Source organism: Castor canadensis, chromosome 7 (assembly GCF_047511655.1).
Source record: "Castor canadensis chromosome 7, mCasCan1.hap1v2, whole genome shotgun sequence".
NCBI classification, from domain to species: Eukaryota; Metazoa; Chordata; class Mammalia; order Rodentia; family Castoridae; genus Castor; species Castor canadensis.
In genome coordinates, this window is record NC_133392.1 from 41,376,484 (window position 1) to 41,392,547 (window position 16,064).

At 36.7% G+C, this 16,064-nt stretch overlaps 1 protein-coding gene across 2 annotated transcripts in view; it reads left to right on the forward strand.

The window, feature by feature from the left end:
- Positions 1-12,170: 12,170 nt before the first annotated feature.
- The window catches only part of Ankrd22 (ankyrin repeat domain 22), a 32,344-nt gene continuing 28,450 nt past the window's right edge, over positions 12,171-16,064 (forward strand). Inside the window, exon 1 of one of the 2 annotated variants that reach the window (XM_020170940.2) lies at positions 12,171-12,307. In XM_020170940.2, coding sequence (XP_020026529.2) covers positions 12,305-12,307 — 3 coding nt within the window. In that variant the 5' untranslated portion in view covers positions 12,171-12,304. The other variant, XM_020170939.2, reaches the window with a different exon arrangement.

Here is a 16,064-nt window from a genome sequence, read left to right on the forward strand (position 1 = left end):
GGTCCCATCAACTTAGTTGCTCCCACAGGAAAAAAAAAGTTTAACCTTTTTCTTTATAGAATGCATTCAAAGAATTATGAGATATGCAAGATATTTAAAAATTACAAATCCTTTTGATATGTTTCTGAATAGGTCAGGCTGAATATTATCCTTAATGTATTATGATAGTGTGCTAAATTATTTATAAATCCAATGCCTTATTCAATTGTAGAACAATCTTCTGTGTTAAATGTCTTAGTACAGCCATATTTACATTTGTAGTTTTTCCTCCATTTTTACTATTTACAATTAAAATCTCATTTTTTTTCTTTGCTGTCTTGGGGATTGAGCCAAGCCTCTTGTGCATCCTAGAAAGTGCTACCACTGATCTAAATCCTAAAGAATATCCCCATTTTAATGGTGAAAAAATAGAAGCACAGTATATAAGTTCCAAGAAGCCAGAGGCACTGTTAGTCTTATTTACTACTGTATTCTGAACATCTAAAATAGGGTCTTGTACATAGAAGGTACTCAATTCAGACTTGTTAACTGAATTAATAAATGAAAAGTAATGTGTCCAAAGTTCTACAGCAAGTGAACTCAAAGTCTAGACAACATGCTCTTAATCTCTGTGCTGTAATACTGAAAAGAGAAATGTTCCATTCTGTACCTTCACTAATTAGTGGGGTTCCACCAAGAGTAAAATCCAAAGAGAGTTCTTGAGACCCGAGATGAATGATGATTGGAAGGAGATGAGATTCATTAAAAAGGGGAATCCAAATGTTTTACTAGGATCTCTTGTATTCATTTAACAAAGTATATCTGACCTAGTATTTAATATGCCCATTACATCATATAAGTAAGCCGACTCTTGGCCTAAGGGATTAAAGAATTCTTAGCTGGAATGAAGATTCCAGATCAGTGGATTATCTCATTCAAGGCTGACCCTTTCTTCATCAAGCTTGGTTTAGCCTCTTCTTGAATCCTAAGAGTTCCTGAGCTCTTTTTATCATATTGGCTTCTACCTCTGTTTCCAGGAGATGTTTCACCTAGAAAGAAACTGAAAATATGTATCACACAGTCATATCTGTATGATTTTATGGTCTGATTGTACAGGGAAAAGCTGAAGGAGAGAGAAAGTGAGTGATTCCTTATCATTCAGTGGTCTAGGCTGCATTTCTTTCTGTGGCAGCTGAATCTCCAAAGAAGGGGGAAAAGAAGCCAGCAGGGATCTAAAGGTTTAGGCACAGACCTGGCATAGGATGACATATCCTACTGGTAAATGCAAACCACAAGTCTAACCTATATTTATGGTAAGAATGGGATTCAGGCACAGGAATGAGAGGACTTGTTGGTGACTATCTTTGCAGGAAATTTCCTAAACTCTTCAAAATCTAGGTAGTTAAAGCATTATGTTACTTAATTTTGATGATTATTCTGCTTTTCAGATGAAGAACTGATGCTCAGAGAACTGCAGGTCAGTTGACCAAGGTCATCAAACTTATAATGACAAAGATAGAGAAAGAGTCTTTGTTTCTAAAGACTGCTCCTTTAAATTCTGCTACAGCACTTCTTATTTTTTGAGAATTGGGTCAGGGCATAAACTTAAAGAACTTTTGTGCTCCTGGGCCCTTTAATCTCACAGATGATGAAAGGGAAACCTAAGCAGGTTCAAATTCACATAGGAAATCACATCAGGAACTTGAAATCTGGTGTCCTAAACTTTCATATCACAATCTGAGTCAAGCTCTCCTATTGAACTTAGGGAATTGAAACCCTGGAGTAGCACCTGCCATGTGGGCTAAAAAGGATCCAGTATTTGTGGCTATACTTGTGGGGCTTCCCTACTCTGAGTGTCATAACCTGTCAAGTGGTGAGCTCCCTATGTGTGTCCTGCCATGCATGAGGCAGAGGGTAACTAATATGTGCTTTCTGCCTGTCCTATGTGATCAGGAGTCATAGAAGGGAGAGGAGTCCTGAGGGGAAAGCTGGGAAAATGTGTAGAAAATTCAACAGCAGCTCCTAGCTAATTTAACTTTTGTGTTGGACCACCTGCAAAATATGCTGCTTCATGCTGTTTGCCTCTGGGCTAACATTAGGAAGGCTCTGCTCTGATGAATTATAGATTCATCTACTGTGCCATTTAGATAGTCCGAGTTAATAATGCCAGTTTTGTAATGCAACAGGACTATCGCTGGTCAAGTTGAATTTTGAAAAGTTCAGGAAGTCTAAATCACAGTTGTTAATATGGAATATTATTAATTAATTATTAATATGGAGTCTAGTGGTGCTGAGGGGTTAACATGAGACAAAATCTGGACACCAGGAAACAATTATGTCAGCAAGAAGTTTACTTGTCACTAAGGACAAAATAAAGCACTTTAAGACGACCTAAACACAGTCTTCTTAAGGTAACAGGAGTGGATACCAGTGTAGAGGGAGACTGTAGAAGCAGACAGATCTGAATTTGGGCCTGGGCTTTGCTGCTGGTTGTCTGTTGATCTTGACAGATAATTTTACCTCTCAGAGTTAGTTTCTGTGTCAGTAAAATGAGATAAAAACAGTGCCAATCTCAGGGCTATTGTAAAAGAGCATTTTATGAGACAATGTAGATTAAGTTCTTGAGATGTGTTCAATAAATAAATGTTAAGTTTTTCATTATTATTGTTAGATCTGGGGGATCAGAAGACAAAATGAACCAGTGCCCCCATCCCCCATGAGAGCACTGTGGGTCCTATAGTAAAGGGACATGTGGCTTCACAAGTCATGGCCCCCTGGGGATATCTCAAAATAACACAAGGCCAAAAAACAGGAGGTTTTCACAGAACTGTGTATATGTTCCTGCAGAGATATGTTAAAAGACCACTCAACCCCTGACTCCTGCACCTCCCGTCCCCAACAGAGTGTGTTCCTACAAAGATATGTCAAAAGGCCACTGCACCCGAGTCCTAACTCCCCTCCCCAACAAAAAAGACCAAATTAAAAAAAACCCTTTGTGAACAACAGGGAGCTACAAATTTTCTGGGCTCCCTGTCTGTCTCTAAGGACAGCTTTTCCTTTCTCACCAATAAATTCTACTTGTGTGCTGACCTTCCTGTCCCCATTAGTCAGTTCACTGTCTCACAAGCCAATTCTTTGGCCAGTGAAGGCAAAGAATCTCGACATGGGCTCGCAACATTATCTCAAGGGATTATTACAAAGATTTTTCTTGATGATATGTTAAACACATTACACAAGATTCAGCATATGCTTAAGGCTAAATACATGAGAGTTCTTATTAATATCAAGGAAATGCTAAGCAGTTACTAAAATGATACTGAAGACTATTTTATACTATTTACTTTTAAAATGAAAATGTAGGTTGCAAAATATTGTGCACAAAAATCTCATTATTTTTGCAACTAACTAAATTAATTTTTTAGATATTTGTAGAAAGGAGATTGGCAGGATATGGATCCAAAGAAAGGCCACCTACTATGAGGGTTAAAAATCACAGACTTTGAAACTAAATAGCCTTTTATTCCTTGCATTACCTTTTATTAGCTGTGTCATACTAGGTAAGTTACTTAAGTCTCTGGATCTTAGCTTCCTCGTCTGTTAAAAGGGAATGAAATTAGTACCTACCTCATAGAATTGTTGATCACATAAATGGTGTTAATGCATGTAACAGGTTTAGACTAGGTCCTGAAACAGTAAGTACTATATAGTTTGAGGGTTTTATGTGTGTGTGGCAGAAGTCCTAGGAAATTTTTTCTCACTCTTTCCAAATTTAAGTTTTCACTTTAAAGGCTATAAAGTCAATTGGAATCAGTTGAAGTGGTATTTCTAGGTTTTGGTTGTTGCTGTTCCCCTCTAAGAAACTTTAGTAGACCTTTTTTCTAATTGTTGCTTCTCCATGAAATTTTAACAGCACAGACATACTGTATATCCATTTATGAAACTGAAGGAGATCAGAATATATTACCCTAATACCCTTCACATTTAATTTGAGGATCTTTGAGATTCAACAGACTTAGAAAAGGGGCAGGAGGAGAATAAACCTTCTCTGAGCTTCCTTTTTCTGACTAAAAGCAACTACTTCTGGGAAATAAGACTGCAATAAATTCTCTTCAGGGCAGATCTACTCTCAGGACACAGAGAACAAATAAAATCTACCCGAAATTCCTTCTCTATGGGGGGTTTTTCAACTCAGAAGGAAATAGGAAGATCACTCATACATGTACAAATATTTTCACAAACTTTATTTCCTGTTTGTTCTCATTTATCTTCCAACTCAATTACTTCCCATAAGTGCCTTTCTTCACCTATTAAAATGGTTTACAGTATAAACCCCAAATTCTAACCACCCCTGAGTCTCTCTTATCACTGAGTCTTGCATGTACAGGCCTATTCAATAGTAAGTAAACTGTATTTTCTCCTGTTAATGTGTTTTGTATTTTAATTCACAGGCCCAGGTAACAGAACATAAGAGCACAGAGGAATAGGGGAAAGTGTTTTCCTCCCATATGTACAGTAATTCTACCTCTGCTTTATTCATAAAGATGAGACTTTTTCTTTCCCCTTCAAAACCAGTTTTACTTCTTGGAGGAGCAATTATCACTTCCACTGAGAACACATGAGTCCAATATTGATAAGAGAAGTGTCCAAATATTGATTGTCAAGGAAGAAAATTGTAGTTTCTAGGAAATTGAGAAGGTCAAATGAGAATTCAGATGCATGTTTTGATCTGTTTTTATTTCGCAGATTACTTATTGTAAAGAATCTTTTAGGCTTTCTGCCTGGAACTTAAATGAGCAGGCAGCCCTGGCCCTGAAAGACCCACCAAAAAATGAGTGTAGATCTTGAAACAGTGGGGGTAATTAGGTAAAGTACATTATTCATTATGCAGCTTTATTCATTTAATGTGAAGAATTTTCAAAATCTCAAATGCAAACACATTTAAATACAAGTGCAAAACTGCATTTGAGGTCAGAATGTTAAATTTGTCATTGTTCTACTTTCTAGGTTTTTTGATGTGAGAAAGATCAAAAATCACCTTTTCTCAAAGTGGCCCTGCATCCTCAGCTTCAGGATCATCTGGAATGCTTGTTAACATGCAGTTCCCCAAGTCCTTGATTAGAGATTCTTATTATCTCTGATGTGGGTATAAGGAATTTACATTTTAGCAAGCTCCCAAGTTATTCCTAGGTGCATTAAATAATGATAAGGCTGATACTAATGGCGATGATAGATGAATTGATATGTGATACACCAGGAGTTCTTTGTAGATCCCAAAGAAGGGAAAATCCCATGAAATTTGATCAGTACTGAATTTCTTCAAAGCCTTGAAAACCAAGGATTAACCCACTTATTTAAAAAATAAAGATGTGACTTTTTTTATATGTTAAAGGCCATAAAGAATTCCTGTTAGTTTTTTTTTTTAAGTTTTCTTAAACACTGCATTATACACCTTGTTCAAATCATAACTGTGGGAGCGAGAAATAAAAATAGAGGGAAGGGAGGCTAAGATCATTGAGAAAGCTTCTACAAGTTAACATGTAAGTGCCTGATAAAAATGGCTTATGTTTTGTACGTCCTTTACAATGCTGCAGTTCTTAGCACTTTGAAAACAAGTTATAGCCAACATGATAGAATGCTTTATTTCATGTTAGTGAATAGGTCTGTTTATTTGTTTTGATGGATTTGTGACTGATAGAGGAAAAGAAAGAATGTTTTGATTTGGTAAGTGGTATGTGATGCTACTTCTTATTGGTTGAAAAGATCTGGGCATTACCAAGAACTGGGAAAGTAGGTCAGATTCTGAAGAGCAGAGATAGGAACCTGGCTGACTAAAGACTCACAGCTGTAATCTTAACAACTTAGTTTTTTTAAAAAGCAGGCATTGGGGCTATGGCTTAGTGCTAGATCACTTGCTTAGTATGTGCAAGGCCATAGTTTGATCACCAGCACCACAAAACAAAACAGCAAAAATAAAGCAAACTTTTCCTCATTGTCAATCATAAACTCTTTATTATAATATAGATCAAAATAAACACAAAACCCTCTCAAACTTGAGACTGTGTTTTATAGGCTTAGTGCATGATATGATACGGTGACTAGTAATGCCTACAAGACAGTTGAGATACTTCATCTCTTTTCTGAACCTTAAAAGGCACTAGGAATGAAAGAAAATTATCATGCAGCTTAAAGCAGGCAACACTCTTCAGCCTAGGTCAGAGCGGTAATCCCACACCTTAAGCCTTGTGTCTTATCTCCTACTGTAAAATTGGCTTTACTACAAAACCCAGGCTTACAACGTAAGTCACCAAGCTGAAGGAGAGATGGTGAGTTTGCAGAAGAAGGTAACTATGTCCAGAAATCCTTATCCAATGTAACAAGACTTATCAGCAAGAATTTATCAGACATAGAGTTACTTTCTAGTTTACTATTTGTTTTCACCAAGAAATGTAAATAAACTCTCTTATCTCAGATATGTTAAGGCATCTCGCATATTAGGAAACACAAATCATAGCATTTTAATGCTAAACGACCTTATGCATGACAAGTATTCTTTGGAATTTTATTAAACCAGATGATCATAATTAGTGCTGCCAGTGCATAGTAAAGGATGACACAGAAATAGAACACATCATGGAATTAAGTGTTGCCTAAGTGCTAAGCAATTAAATGACCTACTTTAAAATTAAACATGCTGTACTAATATTTTTATTTTAAGGGATGACTGACACTAGTTAATACCCCATTGTCATAAGTTTCTTATTTGCTGGAAAATTCAAACTTGATTTCAAATTTGACAAGAGTTTTGAAATCTTGGGAGTGTTAAAATTACACTATATTAATATGGAGCCCTGCCCTGAAGTCTCTTAGCAGACAAAGCCAGCTAGGTCTCATAAATGATTTTTAACCTTGCCTGATTGATAAACATTAGCAAAACTTAACTTTGGTTGTTTCTTATAAATTCTTATCTTAAAGAAAAATGAAACTTAAGGCTAACCCACTTGGAAATCACCACATAACTTACATAACTAGAGATTTTCTAGCAGGAAAGACCAGATAATGCAACTGTACAATTGTAACCAATCTACTGTTTCCTTTGCTTTACTTCCCTATTTGACCCATGGAAGCTTTCCTCTTGTGTCCTGTGGTAGGCTCCTGTAGTCTCTCATCAGAAAATTCCCAAATTCTTTGTATCCCACGTGGAAGCATCCAGGCAGGACATGTGGATATAGTAAGGGAAATAACAGAGTTTATTATAGGTTAAAAGGGAAGGGGATTACAGTTGCAGTCTCTGACAGGGTAGAATAGGGGAGCCATGTGCAAGAAAAAAGAGAAGAAAGATTTTTATTGCAGGTTGTTTTTATACCATTCTTAACTTGGAGGTGGGGAGAAAAGCCGCATCATTCCCTATCTCCAAAGGCCCTTGGCTGGGACAGGATGGGGAGGGGGATCTGGATTGACTCACATACACTTATGCTAATTTTCAGGTACCTAGGTAAGTCTGTCCATGTGGGTGGAAATTTCTACTTCTTCTAGCTTAACAAAGGATTTGCAGTTGAAAAAAAGGTGAGTGTGAGTGGTCTTACTTGAGGCGCTCTTAATCAGGCTATATAGTTTTTTGGTGGCACTAGAGTTTGCTCAGGCCCTCACCTTTGCTAGGCAGGCTCTCTTACCACTGGAACCATTCTACTAACTTTTTTTGTTTTTGAGATAGAGGCTCAGCCCTATTTGCCAGGGCTGGCTTCTAACCACAGTTCTCCTGATCTTTGCTTCCTGAGTAGCTAGGATTACAGGCATGAGCCACTGGTGCCTGGCTGGCTATACAGTTTATTAAAGTCCCGAACTTTTCCTTATTTCTAGTCTGTCTCACTTCCATTCCCTCCAAAGACTCCCTGAACCGTTCTGGTTTGGAGTTGCCCAATTTATGAATCACTGTTTGCTCAAATGAACTCTTTAAAAATTTTATTGTGCCTTGATAAGACTTTTAAAGAAATAAAGATCCCGTATTTGTATAAAGCAATAATTATCATTGGAATTTGACTTCTGAGTCTTGTACTTAATTTTCAGTTGACAAATTTTTTTAAAAAATTCACAAGCAAGAGAATTATAGAAAGAGAAAGAGGTGGCATAAAGCTCGGAGATAACCATCCTGATTAACAAGCAATTGTCACCATTAAAAAGTGTGAAAGTAAAAAGAAAATGTCCTTGTGATATCTAAATAAGAAATAACCTTATGTAGCCAAGGGGTTGATACAGGTTGTTGAGTAGAAAATACATTGATAAGGTATCTAAATTCTTATTTCTTACACTGAGGATTTTTCATCTATAGCAACTAACTCACAATATCTTTATCTTTTCTGTAATTCATACTCTAAAAATTCCAGAACCAACTAACAAGCTTCCTATTGGAATTTCCACTTGCATATGCTCTAAATAGAGCCTTCAACAGAATTTGTGCAAACCTGAACTGATGATGTCTCCACTAAACATACTCCAGTGTTTTTCACTTTGTATTAAAATCTACCAGGTTTGTATCAAAATCTACCCAGTCAGGCACATGCACACCATCCTTGTTCTTCTATTTTCCACTTGGTTTGTTTGTGCTCTTAATTGGCTTTGAACACGCTAATTAAGAGCACTTCCACGGAGCTACATTCCCCTGTCTTTTATGAGTTTTTTTAATCGGTTGGATAATTCCTGTTTCTTTTAACTCCTAAATATTTTCAGAGTACTGTATCAGTCAGGGTCTGCAAAGAAAATCACAATGCTTATTTAAGCAGAATGAATGTAATACAAGGAACTGCTTAAGTAGATATTGAATGACTGCAAAGCAAAGAGAGAACACTGAGGTCACACAGAAATAGAGCTACTGAGGTAGCTATGGTTCCTTGGACTGGGGACCAAAGAGCAGAGGTTGGGCTTATCAGAATTGAAAAAAGAACCCTGAATTCTAAGTCTGGAGGGACTGTTCCTCACAGTCTCAAGGGTAGAGTTGCATGAAGTTGAGTTGGGGGAGAGAGAGCTGCTGCTCACTACTATATCTAGAATGAAAAGTCATTATTGGGATGATGCTGATAGGATCAGTAAACATGTAGAAATGAGCAGGTGTCTTTACCTCCCTAGCCTTGTAGGCTCCAACAGAGGCGGTAATGGTGTGGGGAAGTGTGTGTAGTTTGCAGATTGCTAGTGTCAGCTACTTAGAACAAAATGTAATAGAAAAGTACATTTGATACCTGAGGATAACAGCATAATGATTCATTGCCAACAAAGTCTATTATTGTGCTCTCTGAACATGGGAGTTCACCATCTTCTCCTGATCCTGTGTGTGCTCTCCTGGCTTAAATTACCATGAATTCTTGCCTCCTAGTTGGTATGACTAGTTCCTTCCTGCCTGTCTCAACTCCACTCTCCTACAATAATCATATTGAACTTTACAATATAAATAACATTCTGATAACAACACTCCTTTACTTAAGTTCCTCCAATGGCAGCTGTTAAACAATATTGGAGGATTATGACACAGGTAAAGTGCTGAGCTTCTGTGAACCACACTCCCTAAATACTCTGTGAATCCTCACAGAGGAAGTGTTTGGGATACACCTTACAGGAGCCCCTTACTCCTCACAGGGAGCCGGATGCTGGTCAGCTAAGGTTGTTCCCACCTATAGCCAGAATCAAATGAGTGGTTCTAATTTTAAGACCTCGGTGTCTGAATCAGACATTATTTCTTGACAAAAGACCTCATGTGTGAAAGTCACTGCATTTTTCTCAACTTTGTAATTATGGGCTCAATTTGCCAGTGAGCAAACCCTGAACATGTTTTAAAATTTATAATTTTTTTATAATTTTATAAAAAAAATTATAAAATGATAGGAGGGCATGGATCAAATGGTAGAGTGCTTGCTGGGCATGCATGAAACCCCAAGTCCAAACTCCAATACCCACCCCCAAATCATATGTTTATCAGATTTTATTCTGACATTATTTCACTATATTCTATTGTGACACAGTACTTGGCCAGGTTCTCTTCTTTCACCAAATATATTGGGTTAGACCAAGGTTTCTCTATTTTAGCATTACTTTGGACTATATAATTTTTTGCTATAAAAATCTGTCCTGTGCTCTGTAGGATGTTTAGCACCATCCTTGGTTGCTACCCAACAGGTGCTAATAACAAGCCTCCATGCTAAGTGTGACCACCAAAAATGTCTCCAGACATTGCCAAAAGTCTTTAGTTTTCAGTTAAACAACACACAATTTCTTTAGCATAAGTATATTCCATTCAATATTCCAGAAATTTATGTGAAGTTCAAGCTTAACTGAACATCTTATATTTTTATTTGCTAAATCTGACCGTCTACTTTGGGTCAAGATCTTCCCTGAGTAAAACCCACTGGCCTAGAATTAAATGCAAGTGTTTTACTAATCTCAATGAGTTTTTGGTCTTTTTGGTTTTTTTAAGAGTTGATCTACATTGAAACAGTTAATCGTTCATAATTATAAAATGAGCATTGACATCAACAAAGACATGCAGAATCCAATTAGATGAATTGCAATCCTAATAAAAAATTATTTAAATAAATTTATAGCATTCAGTCTGAGAGGAAAGCTTGGGGAAGGAAGCAACAGCAACTTTAGCAAGAAGGTAGGGAGAGGGAAGAACTCCGACTACATACATTAGTTCAGAGGCTACAAGGAGGCTTTGAGGGGTTATAAAAGATTTATTTAAGAGAGTAAAGTACCCAGAGGAGAAAACATCAATGTTTTTCTAAGTCAATGGGAAGACAAATATGTTAGGAAACAAAACAGATGCAAAATCAAACCAAACTGAAGAGGAAGTCAGCTGCAATCTTGGTGTGTATTGCAGGCTTCTATTTCCCCTAACGGAGGAATTAGCTAATTTTTAAACTCGTGGAGGTTGGCCTCAATGGCAACTTCATTGTAGAGTATGTAATTCTTGTTACAACAGTTATAAAAATGACTCCAGAGGGCTGGGGATGTAGCTCAGTGGCAGAGTGCTCACCCAGCATGCAGTAGGCCCGGTTTGGATTCCCAGAACCATAAAAACAAAAAACTAAAATGAACAAACACCTTCCCCCTCAAATAAACAAAACACCACCAAAACCTCTCCCCTAAAACTCAGTGTCCATCAATGGAGTAGGAAGAATTTTCCTGAGCAGGTATAGGCATAGGCCTTGGATCGTGGTCCCTAATCTTTGGCCTCAAAAGAGCCTTAACGGATTGGGAAAATCAAATCAATTTGCTTGGGATAATTGAACTATTTCTTTCATGGCTATGTGTGTATGGGAAGGGTGGTATTTTAATTCTGGGAAAGTTCAAAACGGTACTTTGATATGGTTGTATTAAGAGAAAATGTGTGACTAATTAGTACTATACATAAATTACTGAAGAATTTTAGCATGCTTAAATTGATGATTTAAATAAAAAAGGGTAATAGAGGAATTTATTTTCAACATAATTGTTAAGTTGAATGTTTTGAAATAATTTGGCCAAATTTCTAAACAGTATTAGGATATTTAAGAGAACTTAAAATTTGTTATATTACAAGGTTGAATAAAATAGTGGCCAGGAAGGGTGGGGGCTGGTAGAGGAGGTTTAATAACTGGTGCTAAAGTACAGTTCACAGATAGAATAAGTTCTAGTGTTCTTACAGCACAGAAGGGTGACTATAGTTTACACAATTTATTATATATCTCATAAAGAACTAGGAGAGAAGAATTTGAAGATTCCCAACAGAAAGAAATAATAATTGTGTAATGACATGGAAATGTTAATTACTCTGATTTGATTCATACATACATTCATTCATTCATACATACATTCAATGTATGAATGTGTACAATTCATACATTGTATACATGTATCAAATTATATTAAAGGACCCCATAAGTATAGTGTATAATTATTATCTTCTGATTAAAAGGTTTTAAAAATAAAAAGTAAGTTTAATTTATTTGCTTACTGTTTAAATAGCAGGGGAAGCATTACTTGCTGGTAATGACTTTTGAGAAATTTGAGGATTATTTGCCAAGGCCTTTGCTAGACATCTATGGCTCACGTATGTGAATTTGTTGACCTCTGGTGTTTCTCAATGGCCACTGAACACCAGAATTCAATTAGGAAATGTCCTAAACACAGTATCCTATTTTGAACCCTGAGTCCTTCCTGCCAATCTAAGAACACCCCTCCCAAACCCAACTTTGCTTCCTTCTTTCTTGTATGCTAGCACTGGCAAAGCAAATATGACTCAGAAACCGGCTCCTCAGGTTGTTACATGAAATGATACACTGCTTGCCTGGGTCATTGCATGGTAAGCCAATACCTTTGCTTCATTAGCTGGTCTCTCTAGGTGTGTTGCTGTCTGTGTTGCTGAAAAAGCACTGACAGGTCTGGAACGAAGGGGCTTGCCACCAATTTGAACCTCTAGGGACTTTTCTTTCTGGGAAGAATCTTGATGTTAACCAGAAGTACGTCCAGAAGATCGAAGAAGCTAGCATTGAAGTAAGCCTGTGAAATAGCAGCATGGGAATCCTATATTCTGAGGTATGTCATGTTTCTGAAAGTAGGATTCCAAATGTGTTAAAAATTGCTCGTGCTTTTCAAATATAATTTTTTATTCTTGTTAGTATGCCTCCCCCTTTTTTGTTTATCTTTCTGTGAGCAGAAAAAAATAAAGCCCTGAGTGTTCAGATATTTTATGTTTTAAATATTTTAGCACAATATTAGCTAGATGTGCATGGAGTGTGACATAATATTTATTTCATGATATCCTGGTGTTTGTAGGGTAATTTGGACCTTGCAAGATCAAGTCTGTTGTGCTTTTGTCATGCTAAATACCTAAAGGGAAAGTAAAATTTGCACCCAACTGAAATTTCTAATCATCCCAAAAATTGACTGGTTCTTCTACAGAGCCCCATGAATAAAGTAACACCTTTAAACATCTATATGAGAGATAACAACAGTATATTTTTAATATTTTGAATATTTTCTTGTCATGTTTAATAGACACGAAAATACTTTTTCCTGATTGAAAGTAACTTATTAGAATCAAATTTTTAAGAATGTTTCAAGGAGTTCTCTTGTTTAAACATGAGTGCAAAAGGCACAATGATGTTATTACTCATGATTTACTCCCTTTCCTTTCTGATACAATTAACTAGTTAGTCTGCATTCCATTCCTTGTGCTCAAGGGAATCTCATTGGCTGTTTTTTTTCTTCCAGCATTAAAGGCAGTTAATTTGCACTTATTCCTAATGCTGTGTGTGTGTGTGTGTGTATGTGTGTGTGTGTCTGTCTGTCTGTCTCTCTGTATTTCTATGCTAAATGTGCTGTTGATCACTTCTTGTTGCTCAGTGATTTTAGTCTCATGAGGGGATCATATATATGAACATGATAAAACATGTAATATGCTGAAATGTTTCTCTGGTAATTTTAAGCTTTAGATTACTTAAGTATCAGGGAGAGGCACTTGTTTAAAAAGCAGTTTCTGAGACACTCACCCAGAGAGTCTGCTCCACTCAGTCTATGACAAGGTCCAAAAAACTACTTTTTAAGAAGAGAATTGCAGGTGATTCCAATGTGGGTGGTCATTTTACCAACATCTTAAGACACAGAAATACTACTCTGAGCTACTACTTTTCAAATTTTAATGTGCGTATAGATAACACGAGGTCTTGTTCAAAGGCAAGTTCTTATTCTGTGGGTCTGGGTGAGGACTAAGATCATGCATTTCAGCTTCTTAGTGCTTATGCTTCTGATTCATGAACCATACTGTGAATAGCCAGGCTTTAGCTTAGGCCCTGGGAACAGCTTTATTTTTTTAAAAAAGTTTTTGAAAGTATAGAACAATAATTGGTCAGGTGGGTGTGGATTTGAAGACTGCTTGAGTCAAGGCAAGACGTGCTTAATTACTTGTAAATGTCAATGAGAATATTTCACTTTTCAAATGTAATAAGATCAAAGTAGCATAATTGTCTATGAAATTTGAAAGTATCACACACACACCCTTTAAAAGTCATAACTTACCTAGAAACTTAAAGGTAATTATTCAAATTCATGAATAATACTGAATCATGACTTGTGTAAGTTATTTTGAAATAAATGTTGTTGTGAAATTCAGTAGCATAAGTTGAAGCAGATTCTAGGCCCTTCCATGTCATTCTGCTCACTCGTCTATTTACTCCAGTATTAACAATCTCAGACACATGAATCACCTGGGAAGTTTTAGCCATTTTAGAAAGACGATGTTTTTCTATTTGGCAAATGATTTCTCAGCTATTTTTCTTGATGTTAAATTTTGATTTTAAGACTGATACTGTGGTGCTATGGAATGTTTAGGATTAGAATAATCTGACTTAAAATATGGATGAAAATGCTGAAGAGAAGTGAGTTCTCATAGATTGGAAAGAAACTATGGTCACTTTTTCTGTTTGCAAGTAGGAGTTCTAGGTTCATAGAGAGGGAAAAGCCTGGATTTATTCTCTTGTATTCTGATGCAGAAAGCCTGGGGTTTTGGAGAGATTGAGAAGTTCTAGGACAAGCTCTGAAATATTTACACATAATCTACTCATCTCTTGTATACTAGTTGCTTTTTACTTCTTGGATAAAGATTGTGAACCATTGATTAAGCAGAAGAAAGGAGCCTCCTTCATCTCTGGGTCTATGCTTCCATCTATTTAAAAAAATATCTTTAAGTGAAATTCTACTTTAATTTTGAGGGCAGGAAGTTTCTCTAGGTTGGAGACATAGGCTATAATTTTGCCTCAGAGCCCTGCATTATTAATATTCAAAACCTATTTTTAAGAAAGGAGAGAATGAAAGAGCATCCAGAGCTAATCCTCAAATATGAGCTAGAGGGTAAGCTTAAAACTCTGAAATAATTGAGTTTTGCAACAATCAACTCCAATTATGGAGTTGGATATTTAAATAAGACCATTTCATTTGAAACTTTATCAAATAATATTAATGATCATCACAAACTCTTATTCAGGGCTTGAAAAATAGCAGGCCCTGTTCTAAACATTTGGTATATATTCAGTCATATAGTACTCACAAATATCTTATGAGAGTCATTATAATCTTTATTTTACAAATGAGGAAATTAGGCAAATATAGTAACTTGTCTGGAGTTATGCAGCTAGAAAGTACCTAAGTATCTACTGATTAGAGACCCATGTTTATGCATTCAGAAAAGTTCTTACATCACTGCTGAACAAATATGAATAAGTTCTTTTACTATGTGGTGTCTTAACAGAGACATGATGCTCCATAGGTGGTTTATCCTTTTATTTTCTGGTGCTACAGATTGAACCCAGGGCCTGTGCATGTTAGGCCAGTGTTTTTACCATTGAGCTCCATCCCCATTACAGTTGGTCACAACCACTGCCATTCTTCTTCATTAGGGTTTTGCCCTTTTCCCTTGAGAAAAAGAATGAGAAAACTATGTCTAGGTTTCAGTGACATATCATGTACTCCCATCTTGCAGAAGACTGCTTTGCTGTGAAATATTGCAAAAATGGGATGGAAGGAAACTGTTGGGAACTTAACTCAAAGAGTTCAGGAACTTGTGCTTAGGAGATCTATTGCATCTTTCAGAGAATATTGGCCTTGTCAGCTGTAGACACAGGCCCCAAATGAGTTCTTGAAAATTAATGATGTGGCCCTTGAAACTTTGAGAAGTTCTAATTATAAGATTAGATATGAGTAGAAGAGCATGTACACGCACACCACACCACATGTCACGCACACGGCACGCACACACACACACACACACACACACACACACACAACCTTAGCATTAATCCTCTGGAATAGGTCTACTTTTTTTCAGAGAAGCTGATGATGTTATAGAAAAAGGGAGTATTCTACAAAGAAGAGAATGATTGTTTTGGAATGTACAGTGTCCAGAGAGAGCAAGTTAGGCTTCATTGGGAAAACTGGTACAGATGAGGGGGAGAACTCAGTGGAAATGGGATCAATAAGTGACTAAAGGGGAGTCCATTGGATTGGAAGTCAAGAAAACCTAGAATTTAGTCTTGATTCTGCCAGGAACTCTGTGGGATTTGAGA